This window comes from Mustela nivalis, assembly GCF_964662115.1.
Source record: "Mustela nivalis genome assembly, chromosome: 2".
Classification (NCBI taxonomy): Eukaryota; Metazoa; Chordata; class Mammalia; order Carnivora; family Mustelidae; genus Mustela; species Mustela nivalis.
The window spans coordinates 35,942,199-35,959,137 of record NC_139021.1 but is presented as its reverse complement, the minus strand read 5'-3'; the positions used below and the strand labels follow the sequence as shown (position 1 = coordinate 35,959,137).

The 16,939-nt window shown below is 42.6% G+C and overlaps 1 protein-coding gene across 4 annotated transcripts in view; it reads right to left on the bottom strand.

Annotated features, from left to right (window-relative positions):
• The window catches only part of LOC309854521 (uncharacterized protein), a 128,259-nt gene that overhangs the window by 20,776 nt on the left and 90,544 nt on the right, over positions 1–16,939 (bottom strand). For 2 of the 4 annotated variants that reach the window (XM_082713776.1, XM_082713777.1), the window contains exon 4: positions 12,429–12,477. The exons of 1 other annotated variant lie outside the window; for it this stretch is intronic. In XM_082713776.1, coding sequence (XP_082569902.1) covers positions 12,446–12,477 — 32 coding nt within the window. In that variant the 3' untranslated portion in view covers positions 12,429–12,445. Of the gene's footprint in view, positions 1–3,507; positions 3,930–12,428; positions 12,478–16,939 lie in introns of those variants that run through there. One more of the 4 variants, XM_082713775.1, reaches the window with a different exon arrangement.

Below are 16,939 nucleotides of genomic sequence, written 5' to 3'. Positions count from 1 at the left end.
CACAGAACAGGCTCCAGAGAGGAGGCAGCCGAGTTTACATCCAGAAGGCTCAAGCCAATCTTGGGCAATTCCTATGACTGATCCCTCACTGACATAAATCTTGTCTCCCGGAAAAGACTGGAAAAAACCCCACTTTTCCTAAAAGCATTTAAAAGATATCTATTGAAATTATGGAAAGCAAAACAGGAAACCAAATTATAGGCAAAGGAAAACCCTCCTTCCTTCTCAAGTCTCTTGTGTTTGTTGCAGGCAGCAATGGAAGCTTCCTGCCAGGATGTTGACCAGAGAGAGGAACAGCCTGACCGAGAGTCATTTGTTCCTCATGAGTTTCTTTAAAAAGAAGCTGATTTCATTTTTCACATTCTCTGTGGCCTTGGGAAACACCTCCTACAAAAATAGAAATATCCAAAAGAGATTTGGGGAGAAAGGATTCCTTCTGGGTCTTAAGTGTCCATATGTGACAGTGGCAGGCTGCCTTCGAGTCTGCACAGAATTTTTATATAAAGCACATTTATAGTGTGAGGGGGCCGGGGCAGGCTGCCTGGGGTTGCGTTCTGGCTCCCCTACTTGATAATTACGTGACCTTGTGGTATTGGGAGACATAAATGGGACGGTGCATGGAAAGTGATGACCACGGCATCTGGCCCGAGAAATAGTATCACTTTATTATTCATTTTGTCTCCCTTAGAATTAACCTACTGCAGCCTGTGAGGCTGAGCACCGGTCTGTTCCACCTTCCCCGCGTGGATTTGCACTTCCTGTCACTCTGCCCGTTTTTTGTTGTTGTTCACGCCACCTTCTTCTCCTGTTGTTCTTTTATCATGACCAGCTCTCCCTTTCCCACATCATTGGTCTAACTTCTCCTCATTCTTTGCATGTCAGCTCAAGTGTGCCTCCAGCAAGGAAGCCGTCCCTGACCTTCCGGTCTGGGTTAGGAACCCTGGTGAATGCACCCACGAATCCGGGGGCTTTTCCACGGTGACACTGTCACACCTGTAGATAGTTGCTCACAACCAATTTCAAAGTAGAACGGAAGCTACCAGAGAGCAGGGACCATAGTTTTCCTCACTCACTGGCTCCGCGACCTGGAGTATAATGGCTCGCGCTTCAGATATCTGCTGAAGGGGGGTGGGGGAGATAGGCAGGTGGAATTATCATCCCTCTCACAGATGAAGAAACCAAGTACCCAGAGAGTATAAGTGACAGATTCAGGATGGCACAGCCAGCGGTCTCAGGAGCCAGGACTTGAATCTTGGACTTCCTGCATGAAAGAGAGTGGCGCTCCCAGGAAAAAGTCCCCAGATCTAGAAGCCTTGGTTTAGAGTGCCTAGACTCTCATTCGTTTCATCTACAAGTGTCCAGAAGGGGCAAAGACCAGCTACCAAGCCACAGAAGTACTGGGGAGCCGGGCCTTTCTCCAGGTGAAAACCCCCACTTCCCAGTCCCAGGCAGGGTCCTTTCTCAGCCCTTCCATTCTTACTATGACACAAGTCCAAGGATTTTTCCTGCTTACCTCTTCTTCTCAGGCTCCCAGTGACTTCCTCTTGACCCCTCTCTTGGCCTAGACTGATTTTGAGATAGCAAGGAAGTTGCTCAAGCATTTTGGAAGTTGAGCAAGCATCTCACCTCTGCCTCAGCCCCTGCTGTTCCTGAGACAAGCACACAATCTACCTTGGGTTATTAAGGATTTTTTACTGCTCGTTTGAAATTGAGACACACACACACACACACACACACACACACACACACACCACGGGGAGGTAACAAAACTTCAAGAAATCTCAAAAATCTCTAGGAGTAATTTTTCCTGACTTTCACCCTTTCCTGTCAGTTTTCTTTGGAGGGGGCCATCCTGAAGGCTCCCACCCCTCCCCGCATGCTTTTGTAGTTGATTCGGAGGGGTGGGCAGTCACTGTGCCACTCAAGATTAAGTTCATAGAAGAAGGGTTTGTAATGTAACTCACAATCAGAAAGAAGAGATGTATTTTTATAGTATAACAAAGTCCAAAATTTAGTTTAATAGGAAGACGTATGATCTCGTGGGTGCTAATGGCCAAAGATTAACCAGAAAGATGATCCCTTTTAGTGACAGCCTCCAGGGGTGGTGGTGGGGGGTGCACCTCATATGGAGATGGCCTGGCAGGAGAAATAGCAACACAGAGTCCCAGGTGGAATTCCCCCGCCCCAGAGAGGAGTTACAGACCCTTCCTCCAGGCCAAAGATAAGGAGCAAAGCCCACCGGGGGAGGGGGAGGAAATACAACCTTCAACTGATTTGTATTTTCTTGTTTCCTTCCCATCCTCCCTTCCTAGATTTCCTTGGGACAGCTGGTCTACTTGACCCCCCCCCCCATTCTTTATTCTTGATAGTGGACCATCTTTACTTACCAGATTTTTATGCAAGATACCCAGACACTCCTGTAAGGGTAAAATAATAGGAGGCAACCAGTAGGGGGTTCAACTGCCCCAGATCCAAATTTCATTTTGGTTCAAAGCAACAAGAGTCCCTCTCTCCCAAATCTCCCCTCTAGTCTACAGGACAAGTCAAACTAAGTCATTTCTGACACAAGATTGTTAGAGTAAGGAAAGTGGGAATGATGGACATTCATATGAATGGCTTTTGCCTGTTTGGCTAATAGGACCACAAGGTATAGTTCCCATTCCCGAAAACTGTGGCAGTTCCCAGAAAATGTTCTAGTCCTGTGGGCTGATGGTTGCAGGAGTGTAAAATATATGAAAAGGAAAGGGGAAGCTATAGTCCCCTCCTTAGCAGAGCAAGAACCAGGCCTTAATCTTTATATCCCCACAGCCTAGCATCAAACTCTGTCAATAAAGATCCGTTAAACTAAACAGACCTTTGGAAGTGTGGAGAGCTGTCAAGCACTGTGATTTGACACAGGTTGAATGACTTCGGGTAGTGGCCTTTAGGACCTGACTAAACCGAAGAGGAAGCATAGTTTAGAGCTGCCTAATAGAGGCCTGTGTTCACAAAAGGGGCAAGTGAGTTTTGGGAAATTTATGTGAGCATGATACTAGGGAAGGATCACCACTTATAATACCCAAGGTCATACAGAGGGTAGTCTGGCCTGAATATATGGGCTTAACCCATATACCCAGATGGTAGGACCATAATGTCCTCAGTGACAGAATCCATGAAGCAAAGGGCCCTTGGTTGATCCAGAAGAATGGGATTAAGAAGTAAATCTAGTATCAGCTATAAAATTTAAACCGCAACAAGTAGTTTAAGTAATGAGATTATGTCCTTCTGGGGATGCTTACCCACTGAGTTTGTATTAATCATAGAAGGCACCATAGAAGACAAGAGTGACCCCAGGGAGAGTTAATGGAGAAAGCTATGTTAGAAAACAGTGTGGCCTTTAGAAAAGAAATCCTTCTGCTTGGCAGTACCCATAGGGAATGTATTGGCGATAGACTTTTTTGTTGATGGTGCTGTCCTTGGCATAATTCCCAAACCCATGTGCCCTGGGGATACCGTGCAAGCCTCAAATCAGAAAATGAACAGATCTTAATCTACTTTAATTCCAATTTGGAAAGCGGTAGGATGTACTCATACAAAACCAAACGAGAACAGATCTTGATTGGCTATAATAACATTATTTGTCTTGGAGTGTTGACCACATAACATCATATTTGTTGGCCTCATAGTGGTTTCTGATTTAAATATATACATGTACATATCTGAAAACCTTGTCTAAGCTATGATCACGCCTTTTAAACATTTTTGGCATTTCAAGCCCTTCAGTATTGCACCACTTTTTCACTACATGGAGACCAAAGAGGGTCTCTATTATTTCCTCTCTTTGGTTAGTGGACATCTGGGAGCTCTGGGAAGAGCTGGGCATGATCCCTGAAGAATAATGCTTGGGCAACCGAGAAGAAAACCGGGGACATCAAAGCAAGAGGCAGGCTCTGAAAATGGAAAAGAGAAAGCAAGGTTGGGGAAAAGAAAATGTGATCCATGTCAAGAAGAAGTAACTTGACTTCATTTATTCATTACTTCAGCAGATATTTTAAATAATTCAGTGAGTGTGACACTGAGCTCAGAACTATTTGGTGGGGTGGGGAAGTGACAAAAAAAGGAAATAGAAAATGCGTTTAAAACATGGTTCTTGGGGTGCCTGGGTGGCTTGGTGGGTTGGGGCCTCTGCCTTCGGCTCAGGTCATGGTCCCGGGGTCCTGGGATCGAGAGCCCCGAATCGGACTCTCTGCATAGCAGGGAGCCTGCTTCCTCCTCTCTCTCTGCCTGCCTCTCTGCCTACTTGTGATCTCTGTCTATCAAATAAATAAATAAAATCTTAAAAAAAAAACATGGTTCTTGATATCAAGGAGCTACAATTTATTAGGTTATGACAACTAATTATGGAAGAATGTATCTAATTTTTCTCCCCACTACAAAGGGCTCTGTTTCAAGAACTAGAAGATAGGAGAGACTGAACAATAAAATCTAAAGCAAATGGATCAACAATGAATCGTATGAATGAATTGGTTTCTCTCTATGCCAAGAACCTTGGCCATTCAGTTCCACAAATAACTATTAAGCATCCACCCTACGCAAGAGTTATGCTAAGGGCAATAGAGATGCCCAGATGAATAAACATAGTTTCTGTTTTCACAATACTTGCTGTATAGGATGGGGATAAAGGAAGGACAGGATGATGAAAAGCCATCAGAGGGTATAATTGTCAGGTGGGAGAGATACAGTGCTCTAGATAACAGAGTGAGGGATCCCATCCTGTTGAAGGAAAGGAGGAAAATCTGCTTGGGAAAGATGATATTTGAGCTGGGCCTTGAACAACACAGAGAACAGTGACAGGCAGAGTTGGGGATAAACATTTCAGGAGAACAAGGCTCATTTGAGCCAAACAGAGGGAGGCGTGGAAGAGAAGGTTGGAAATTTTTTTAAGAGGACATTTTTCAGTGATGTGGGACAAATGGTAGAAGAAAAAAAATGAAAGAGAAATTGAAAAATATTTTTAATAGGTGAGTAAGAACAGAACAGAATTTTATTTTTTGTATTGCTGAAGATTAGCTTCGACTGCAAAACTCTCCAAAGAAAGACTCAGGCAAAATGTGAGATTCCATCTGTCTCATGCAAAGGCCAGTCAGGCAGGCCAGGCTAGTGTGACAGCTCTGTGAGTTCCTCAAGCCCCCAGCCCCCTTTGGCTTCCGGCTCTGCCACGCCTAGGGGTGGTCAGCCTCCTCATGGCCCAGGCCGGCTACATCTGGGTCCTAGCAGCAAGATGGAGGAAGGGTCAAAAGGAAGAGAGGGCAAAGAGCAGACAGTGGGTGTCGTTCAAGGGAAGATTCCTGGAAGACTCTGCGCGATACTTCTGTCCCCATCTCATTAGTCAGAACTTAGCAACAGGGCGACATCTAGCATGGGAAGCCAGGAAGTAAGGTATGCTCTCTAGGGATCCATTATTCCCTGCTGAAAAACCAGGAGTTCTGTTACTGTGGGAGATAAGAAAGGATATTCGGGCCTCACTGCCTTTCCCTCCCATAATGTCGTTAAAAAAAAAAAAAAGGCAAGCTTAAGAGATTGTAATTTCATAATAGCTAGAAGTTATTCCCCAGATCTCAATAAAAAGAATTTTTAAAATGTAGTTTACATCCTAGAATCTTTTTTATTTTTTTAAGATTCTATTTATTTATTTGACAGAGAGAGAGAGAGAGATCACAAGTAGGCAGAGAGGCAGGCAGAGAGGGAGGGAGAAGCAGGTTCCCTGCTGAGCAGAGAGCCCGATGCGGGGCTCCATCCCAGGACCCTGGGACCATGACCCCGAGCTGAATTGAAGGCAGAGGCTTAACCCTCTGAGCCACCCAGGGATCCCGACCATCCTAGAATCTTATCTTAAAACTGATTTCCCTTGAGACAAAATAATGCCTTGACCTTTCAAATAACACTGGCTTTGACCTGATGGCCAAGGCTACCCAAAGCAGTGAGAGCATTGGTTTGTCCGGGTCTTGGTGACCGTGCCTTAGTAACCCGCTCCCAGAGTTTTTTTGAAAAGGAAAATATATCTACAATCATCATGACAGTGTTAAATTCCACTAACTGTAAGCCGTAAGGAAGTTCCATCCTCGCTGGACACAATTATAGCTTCATAGTCGTTTCCACATGGCATTTTGGCTCTGAGATCCAACAGCCAACTCCCTTCATTCATTTGGCATCAGAGCCCATCCTGAGGCATCTCTCCTCTCTCCTTGCCCACCAGTGCCTGAAGAATCCTCTCAGGGCATCGTGGACAACATGGGACTGTGCTCAACATGTGACCTCGGGGCTCTCCCTTGCTCCAAACCTTAAAACAACTCCTTGGCTTGGCCTCCCAGGATCCTCCCAAACCAGACCCACTGCACAAACTCAACCAGATTTTCCTTTGGGATTCTGCTAACTGCATGCTAGGACTTTGGGGGAAAACATGAACAGTGCTTTGTGCTCTCCTCTCTTCACCCAGGGACTGCTCCGTCCTGTTGCTGTCACTAGAGGATTTGTAGTCAGCTCACATAAGTAATATGATGGACTCCCGGTTAAAACAGAAGTGGGCTTCTGAAGGGAATGTTAAGAATTCCACAGAAGTAACACATCTGTATTTACATGGACTAAAAATGTATTTAAAAATGGTAAACACATACTCATTATTAAATGAGGAGATAAACCCATGTACCAGCTAGAAAAAAAATTTTAAATTTAAGTATAAACCATTCTATCTCTCTCTCAAATGGGGGTAAGAACATTTAATATGAGATCTGTGTTCCTTTTTTATTTATTTTTTTTTTAGGTAGGCTCGCTCTACACCCAGCTTGGAGGTCAGCATGGGGCCTCCAACTCACAATGGTGAGATCAAGACCCGAGCCTGGACCAAGAGTTGGACGTTCAACCAACTGAGCCAAGCAGGGGCACCGAGACCTATCCTTCTAACAAACTGTGACGTGTATGACACAGGATTGTTAACTCTAGACACTGCTGCATAAGAGATCTATAGAATTCATTCATCTGGCATAACTACAACTTTATTATAGCTGTTGGAGAGCAACTCCCCCATCCCATTCCCCCAGCACTCGCAACCATTCTACTCTCTACTTCTGTTATGACTATGTTAGACATCTCCTGAGTGGATTCATGCAGTATTTGTCCTTCTGTGTCTGGTTCATTTCATTTAGCATAATGTCCTCAAGGTCTGTCCATGTCGTCATATATAAAAGGATTGCTTTCTTTCTTAAGGCTGAGTAATATCCCATTTTATGTATGACCACTACTTCTTTCTTTACTGGGATAAATCTCTTTTGACTCTCTCTTCTATCAATCAGTTTTCACCTGTCTCAATCCAGGAAGGTTTTGGAACTTTATCATCATCTAATCCCCACTTTTCCACTGCTATGATACTACCTAGAAGCCATTCATTCATTCAACAAATTCTTACCAGTTGGTTATATTTAGTCTCTGTTCTGCTCTGTCTCAGCATCAGGTGGCCAGGTAGTTCCCCTACAGTTGTAGCCACTGCCACAAGACTCTTCCCATCCTCTCATTCGCTGCCAGTTACTCTGTTGACACAAGGCACTGGTGCCCCTTTGGAATGCTGGTCAGACCCATTTCCTGGGACCAAGACCTGCCCCCCACTCTCTCTTGCCCTGCTCTGGGGAGAATTCTTAGAACGGCCTCTATTCTACCTGTCAATCCCACTGGCTCCCCAGGAGCCTCAACACAGCTCAGCCTTCAGTTCTCTAGACCCTCCCAGCTTCCTCCCCATTCTGACCACCTCAGCCTCTCTCGTGCTCCCCATGGAGGCTCAGCTGAACCACCTCCCTTTTGTGGGCAAAAGACAGCACCAGCCAGCAGGGAGACTCAGGTCAGGTGGTCATTTGGGCAGAATCATGCCTGACTTCTCCAGGGTTGATCTGTAAGGCAACATTGCTCTCAAAAATTCCCGTAATCTTTAGGAGATTTTAGGGACTGAGACAAAATTAACTTCTTTGGTCATAACCAAGCTCGTGTAGCTGACTTTGTGAAAATTTAATGTGTTTATAATAAAGCAACCCATTGTACCTTTTGATTTCCAAGTTGTGGTACTGTGATATATAGAGATTATATTTTGGCTTTTTTTTTTTTCCTCTGAAGATATACCATAGACCAATATCTAGCCTCATACTACTCTTTGAAAGAAATGAATTTAACTGTTTCTGGTCTTGCATTTTATTAAATGCCTACCCTCTCTCTCTCTCCTCTTCCTTACTCCTACCAGTTGAGTATTTGTGAGAGGTTATTGAGCAAAATGAACTACTTGCATCTACTCTAATTAATTAATATTGTTTGTTAAAGTGGGACATTTTAGCTTACCTTAAGTCTTCAAACTTAGCCTATAAAAATAATCTACAAATTTATCAATTTATTTGATCAGTAAATATAGACATTTTTATGTAAAAACAATTGCTTTTTATGGATTAGTCTTCAGTTAACTTATAAATTTAAAAAGATTAAGCTTCCTCAAATGTTGGCCATGTAATTAGGTTTCCTGAAGTATTTTTGACTGCCCTCACAAACTTAATATATTTTGTTTTCTGAGACAATTCATATACCCGAGGGCAACACAAACCTAGCAAGTAAAATCTTCCTATGTCTCAATTAACTTTTATGAATCTAATAAAACTAATTTATATGTGTGGTGCATTGGGGTTCATTTCAACACACAAACGCTTTTCACAAACATATTCAGTTACTTTACCATGTTCAAATGGAAAAAAATCACAAATCGAGCACCAATTTATCATTTGAAAATAAAACTACAAGGCTAATTTGTTAGAGTCTCTTAAACATTTCAAACCCTTTAAGTAACAAACACAAACAGATGATCACAATGGTCATAAAACTTACTCCTTAAACTTAACACAAGAGTAAATCATATTGTGAGTTTGACTGGCTTTGCCATCTGCACTTTTTTTGCATCTTCTTGAGAGAAGCAAAGTCATTGTCACCAGCCAAAAGGAGTGGGGAGGTATTCTGGGCAGGCTGGAGTTATTTGGAACTACAATATTGATTATCAGCAAGATATATGAAACTGAGAATTTTTCCAGGAGAATTCTACCTGAGCAACAGGTTAACACACTGAGTTGCTTTTTATAGTTGGATTGGTTCTGGCTTCTGTGTCACCAGAGAAGGAATGTATCTATGTGTCCCCAGAGTATCTTTCAAATTTCACCCTTATCTTATTTTTATCATAGCCTCTTTCACTTTTTAATGCATGATTTGGGTAGATAGAATTCTACAGTCCCCCTTGGGGTGTAGCCTATCTTCACACCAAGTGATTAGAGTTAATTGAATTTTCCATCCCTCTTCAAATTATAAAACGCTCTGTGCCTTTGACTTTATCATCACTTTTATTGTGGTGGAGACTAGCTAGGGCTTCATCGACCCTTTTCACTCTTCTTTCTGGGCCCTGGCTCCATTGCCTCTTGCAGCTTCCCTGGCACTTCGGTGTGGCCATGGGGCTGCCCTTCGGCCAGTGGAATATGAGTGGCCTGGCCCTCAACCTCATGATCTTTCCTCTGCTGCAGGCGAGATGGCCGAGCAGCAGGGCAATTTGGGAAGCCACATAGTCAAGGGAGTGGAGTTATGAGATGAAAGGAGTCTAGGGTAGAGAAGAACTCTATGCTGATCAGAAACATGCATGTCAGACTCAACCTGAGTGAAAACTAGACTTCAGTAGCGATGTGGAAGCAATTATATATTTTGGGACTTGTTTGTTCTCTTAACTACAATGCCCACTAATCTCCATTTACTGTGATTATAATGAGAATCCTTAAAGTTGGGGATAGCAATAATGTGAAAATTCACATAATGTTAGTTAACATTGCATATCCTGAGTCCGTGTTGGGAAACTTCAAGTGGAGGGTTTGGGTACACTATTAGCCAGAGAGTCATTCTTCTCTATTACATGAAAATCTGACCTAATTAGCTCATTCTTTGCTAATAGGAACTAAAGCTGTGAGAGTTGCATAACTTTCTGGATAAACTTTTTTTTTTTTAAGATTTTATTGATTTATTTGACAGACACAGAGTGAGCAAGCACAAGCAGGGGTAGTGGCAGGCAGAGGGAGAGGGAGAAGCAGGCCCCCCAGTGAGCAAGGAGCTCGATGCAGGGTTTGATCCCAGGACTCTGAGATCATGACCTGAGAACCACCCAGGGTTTTTTTTGTTGTTGTTGTTTTTTTAAAGCACCAATAAAGCAAAAATCAGCAGCTCAATGACAATGAAACCAACTATAATATCCATGGGATAAAAACAAACCCATTGCTAAGCTCTGAATATTCTTGGTTCTGTGATCAGACAGAAGATTTTCCCCAAAGGTCCTAATACACAGGAAAGCCCATGATTCAATGGACAATATCCTTAACAGACAAAACAATGTATGAGCCACCCAGACTCTCTTAAACAGGCCACAGGCATCCATGCAAGGGATTAATCTGAAAATGATTAAAAGTAGAGATTTTTTTCTTCTAAAAAAATATAAATGTCTTTAAAATTTTAAAACCTATTACTATAGTGAAGATCAATCGTAAGCCCCCATTTTTTTTTTTTTTCCTGTGCTGGTTATTTCACACTCTGCTTTTGGCATTTGAGGTTGCAAAAGGTTATGGGTTTCTATGCACAGACCTATGGTCAGACAGCTTTGTGCTTTCTGCCTCTGTCACAGTTTCCCTTTGTCCTTCTCGCACACCAACCTGTTTTACCATGTGTGGGTTGCAACTTCCCCAGAAAACATTTTTGTCTCAATGGAGCAACACATGTTAGATTGTGAAAATGAAACTCACTCCTGAATATATGTCTTTCAAAATGGATTTTGTAAATCTGCCCACCCCCAACTTAAAACTTACACCTCTATTAAGTTTCTGTAAAAATAAATGAAATGGAATAAAATAATAAAAACAATAATGATTTCCCTTTAGATAATACTGGAATACACAGGACAGAGAAAAAGGGAAATGGTGAATATTAAGGTAAAAGGAATGTTTGCTGTTAAATATTAGTAAAGGCAGAAGACAGGTATGTAATAACATTCTTTCCATAAATTGTTGATATTAGCAGTGCATTCAGGTAGGGAAAATCATGCTAAAAAGAGTCTTCAACAAATAAGGGTTTTGAGTTCTTAGTCAGTTTGCTAGAAGTGGGCAGTGTTGATTCATCAGGTCCATGATGTGATGTCAGGACTAACATCTCAGTGAGTCTCTTGACCTTTTCTTATGAGAGCAAGATGACTGCCCAAAACGGCTGCTATAGCGCCAGACCTCACACCTTCAGAGGAAGAAAGGGAGAAGCAGGTCACAGTGGCAATAGTTACTCCTCTCACTGGAAAAGCAAAAGCTTCCTCTCTGTGTAACTATGTCACAGGGTCTTTTCCAGATGCAGAGGAAGCTGAGAAATTGAGTAGTAAATGACTGTGACAGGTAACAGACAACAGAAAAGGCACATTGAAGTGTCAGCCAAACATGTGCCAGCAGAGTGGATGGCCTGGAGTGCTCATGCCTTGTTGATCTCTTGACTGAGTTCTTGAAGTCAAATAATGCCACCTGACATGCTTTTCCTAGTCCATGTGCATCTAAGAATCACCAGTGGAACTTCATGTGTTAGAGAAAGACGATGCTGAACTCTCCCTATGACTGTGTCCTGCTCTCAAGCAGTGACTACCATTAGCTCATCTCTTCCCTGTCTCAACCTTCCAACACTCACCATTAAATTCTATCTAAACTCTCTAAGAAAACATGCCAAATATTCCATGAACTTGGATGAGGAAAAAACCTCCTCATTTCTGAACATTTAATCTATTCCAAGGAAGAACTTTGAAAATCAGCTAGCAAAGGAATTTTTAGAAAGTGACAAATGTAAAAAAAGAAAATCACAAAATGCAAACATTTGGAAAGTCCAATATAACCTGTTAAAAGAGATTTGGGCTCTAAAAAAGAAAGTCATCTTCCCCTTTGAAAGGAGGGTGACAGTTAATAAATATAGCTATGATGTCTCCAAAGGGACCACTGCTTTCCTGGTGACAGAACCTTCACACTTGGGAGGCTATTTTATAATACAAGGAGAGCACAGCAGCTTCCTACCACAAAAGAGCAATGGCCGCCCATCCTCTCCACCTCACCCGCCCCCTCAGCCCTCCTGCTGAGCTCTGTTTCAGTGAATTCAGTGAATTATATTTCACTGTAGCTTAAATGGATCTGGTTTAGCTCTGATCCTGAGCTGGGTGGGCGGCTGGGTGTGCTGCTCAGCAAACAAGTGAACTGTCCCTAAGACCAGTGGGCTTAGTAATCCTGGACTAGGTTCAGTTGCCACGAGCAGAATGTCTAACAGAATTTCTCCTCAGTGACATCTTATATCTAAGCAAAGGAATGAATTACGAGACAGCCACTTGCCTGATTGTATCTCTGAGTTACATTCTTGCCCAAGATGGAGCCTCTGAAGCTGAAGAGAGAAAAGAGAGTGTGAATAGAGAGGGAGAAAATTGGGTCCACTGAGTTATGCACAGTGAAATTGCCTTCTAGAGAAGGGTTGCATATTCCCTAGGTCAGATATACCAGGACTAACCCCAAGAAAAATCTTCAAAGGGAAAGACTTTTATCTGTCAGTCTAGAACCTTCTTTGTAAAGCCCATCTCTGTAGTTGTACAAAGGAATGAAGTCCTGATGGAGGCTATGGTACTAATGAACCTTGAAAACACTGTGCTGTGAAAAGAGCCAGACACAGAAGGCCGCGTATTGTATGATCCCACTGCTATGAAAAGCCCAGAAGAGGCAAATCCATAGAGACAGGAAGTGGACGAGTGGTTGCCAGGGCCTAGGGGAAGGGAGAATGAGGAATAATTACGAAGTGGTACAAGGGTTCTTTTGGGGGTGATGAAAAAGTTCTAGAATTAGAAAGTGCTGGTTGCTGTACAAATTGGGAATCTACTAAAAACCACTTAAGTATCTACTTCAAAACAGTGAACCAACCGTCTGTTAGGTGACATAGATTTCAATGATCACAAATGCTAACAAAAAAGCACCTCCTTATGAGAGGATGGTAATTGGGAAAACAACAACAACAACAATAATGACTATTCTATTGCATAAGCAAGAGAGAACAATACATACTTCGTGAGGTTGAATAGTGTGGTAGGAAAGCAGTGGGCTGGAAATCAGGAACCTTGTAACCTGAAGCGTCACCTAAACTCTCTGAGACTCAATTTTCTTTTCTCTAGATGAGACGCATGTGGGTTAGAGAAATCCTACTAGATGATTCCAACGTTTCCTTTTAGTGCCTCCCCCTCCCCGCCTCCACGCCCTGCACCTGGAGGCCTGGTCTTCATCTGTGCAGAAATCCCAGAACACCAGGTGGGAAAGCCACACTCCAGTAAGGGGGTGGACCCTCCTTCTGGAAAAGGTCTCTCCTTGGAATTTGCATTCTTTTTGTGTTCCCTGGAGTGGAAATTTGATCTGTACCCAGGAAGGAAAGACACTGCTGCTTCTGGAGGCCAGGAAAGACTTTAGGCTGGATCTGCTAATGACTAATGACCCAGTGACTGCTGGATCGATGCTGTATATTATTTAACACAGAGACACGTGGAAATATGTCAGAGTCTGCATGAGGGAAAGTCAGTTGTCATTTTTTGCTCATGATCTTAAACTGATTCGGGTAAACTACCTATTGATGCCTTATAATCTTAGTTTTATCTTTTTTTTTTTTTTAAGATTTTATTTATTTATTTGACAGACAGAGATCACAAGTAGGCAGAGAGGCAGCCAGAGAGAGAGAGGAGGAAGCAGGCTCCCTGCTGAGCAGAGAGCCCGATTCAGGGCTCGATCTCAGGAACCTGGGATCATGATCCGAGTCGAAGGCAGAGGCTTTAACCCACTGAGCCACCCAGGTGCTCCATCTTAGTTTTATCTTATTAGAAGGTTTAAGGAAAGTTTAGTTATAAATGGAAAAATGAATAATGTCTAAACAAAAGGAGAAACATGAAGTTTTTACTCTTAGATTATATATGTGGGTTTTTTTTTCTGTTTTATTTTGCACTTCATCCAAACACTCCATTGAATACCCCACTAGAGATCATTGAAGAGATCCAACCTAATAAAAACCAGGGAGATTAGGTTCTAGACTGAGGGTCTAGAGCCAGGCTTTAGATTTGTACTTGGTGTGGGCTCTTAAAAAATCCATCTGTTGTGTGATCCATTTGCTCGTATGTTAGAAAAATGTATTTTTCAGAGGCTTTTGTGAATATCCAAGAATATAACTGAAACAGAGTGAGCCCCAGTGAAAAGTGTGCTTAATACCCATCTTGTTATTATTCTCATTATTCACATTGTTTTTCAAAGACTCTTCTAATCCTTCCCCAAAATTCATAAGGGCTTCTCATTGCCTACAGAACAAAGCCCAGACTCCCGAGGGATGGGAGGTGACATTCAAGACTAGCAAGAGTGAGATTCCACTAACCCATAGGGGGTCTTTGTACAAATTAGAAAAAATAGCCCTAAGAACCATTTTAAAGACTTTTGATACATATCACTATACTGGCCTCCAGAAATGCTGTGTGCTATGCTCAGAGGTACCAAAGAATTTTGCATAGCTAATTAACCATTTTGCTTTAACAATTCACACAGTAAAATACTTTACGCTCTGTAAAAATAATAATAATGAGAATCAAAATAAAGTGCCTGGCTTTGGCTCAGGTCATGATCCCAGGTCCTGGGATTGAGCCCCACGTTGGGCTCCCTGCTTCTTGGGAAGCCTCTTTTTCTCCCACTCCCCCTGCTTGTGTTCCCTCTCTTGCTGTCAAATGAATAAATAAAATCTTAAAAAAAAAAAAAATCAAAGAAAGAAAAGACACCCCTTTCAGCAGATGGCTGCCACCTAGCTGATGAGCTGGCGGAGGGCAGGATCTCATTCTCCCGAAGACCATGTGGCAGGGTCCCTCAGTGCCAGGTGCAAACTGCCCAGCTAGATATGGTGAAGATTTGGTTCCACATTCCTCCTGCTCTGTCCTTTTACCTACTCTTCCCTGTACAGTTTAGGACTTTCCTGTCTCTGGGACTTTCCACCTACACAAAACAACTTCCTCATTCTCTATCAAATCCCTTTTCATTCTTTAAGACTCATCTCATCCCCTTCTCTGAAGACTGATTATCCCTGCAGTCAGAGCTCCCAGCATGATATTTATCCCCCCCACTTTTTTTTTTTTTTTTAAATTAGAGAGTGCAAGAGAGTGCAGGGAGGGGAGGAACAGAGGGAGAGGGAATCTTTTCTTTTTTTTTTTTTAAGATTTTATTTATTTAACAGACAGAGATCACAAGTAGGCAGAGAGAGAGAGAGAGAGAGGAGGAAGCAGGCTCCCTGCCGAGCAGAGAGCCTGATGCCGGACTTGATCCCAGGACCCTGAGATCATGACCTGAGCTGAAGGCAGAGGCTTAACACACTGAGCCATCCAGGCACCCCGGGCGAGGGAATCTTAAGCAGACTCCATGCCCAGTGTGGAGCCGACACAGGGCTTGATCTCACAACACCAAGGTCATGACTTGAGCTGAAGTCAAGAGTCCGACACTTAATTGACTGATCCATCCAGAAGCCTCTATCCATTTATTTTTAAATTATCATATTCTGATTTGAATTATTGACTGACATTTGCACTTATTTCTTTCTTTCTCACCAAATTATAAAGTCAGTTGTTTCAGGATTTATGTTTAATTCATATTGATCATCTTTACATGGCCTCTATTGAGGGCTAACCCATAATAGGTTCTTATTTGTTGGTTGAATAGAAATGAATGGACATTTCAAGGCAAAATATGGAAACTGAATAAAACACAGTAAAAGCTCTGTGAGACTTCTCTCCCATCCCTTCTGGGCAGGAACCTCAGCTTCATTTGCTGAGACTGCAGACACACAGTTCCAACAAAGTGTGGTTCTAACATGTCAGGTGTAACAATTAGGGAGGCTGACTTTCACGAACAGTGGTTATAAAAGAGAGCCTCCAAATGTTGGCATTGGCATTATGGATGGAATAAGTGTGTAATAGTTATGCATTCCCTGGCTCTGTAGTAGGAAGCATCATACTCTTAATTTTCAAGATCCTATGAAATTGGACTCATCATCCATCCACCAGCATTGGCAGACATGGAGAACCCAATTTGGATATTTCCAAGCCCTGGTTCTTATTGGTAGCCATCTCAGTCTTTAATAGTTCAGTTAGGTGACAGTCATAACCACACCCTCTTTTACTATTAAAGTGTGTTTCAGGCTGGATTCTGCCACACATATATTACCAAGCAGGTACAAAAGCAGTCATGAAGTTATTTTGCAGAGTATAATCCCAGATTTCTGATTTTTAAGATCTTTGAAGCCATCGTGTTTGAAAGTTTCACCAAAGATGGATGTGACAGCATTTTATGGCCAGAGTCAGCTAACATGCGTGGTCTCCAAAAAGCATTACAGGACCAGTGCCATATTGAAGGGTGTAGGTACAGACTACTGGGCTCACTTGATCCTCAGTCCTTGTTTGTGCAAGGGCAGGTGTGGCTGTACAGATTTCTAGCTGGTCCATACACTCTGTTCACTATTGACTTCTCCAATGAATAATCCTTTCCAACATCCATTTTGCCAATTAACAAGCCTCTAGTATTCTGAGACAAAGACCATGGGAGTATGGGTTTCTAATTAGAGTCTTTCAAATGCTAACAAACTATTGTAGAGTTTATATTCTGGTTCAGATATTTCAAATGTCAGCTAACTGCCCCTAGGGTTTAGAATAAAACTAATGCATCCAGTCTGTGCTAAATTGTTTTAAAGCAATTTACAGACACTATGACAGCAGGTTACATGGGAAATCCAATCTCAGTCATGCGGTGGAAGTGAGGGGCGGGGACTGCAGAGGGAGGGATCCCCACCCCTC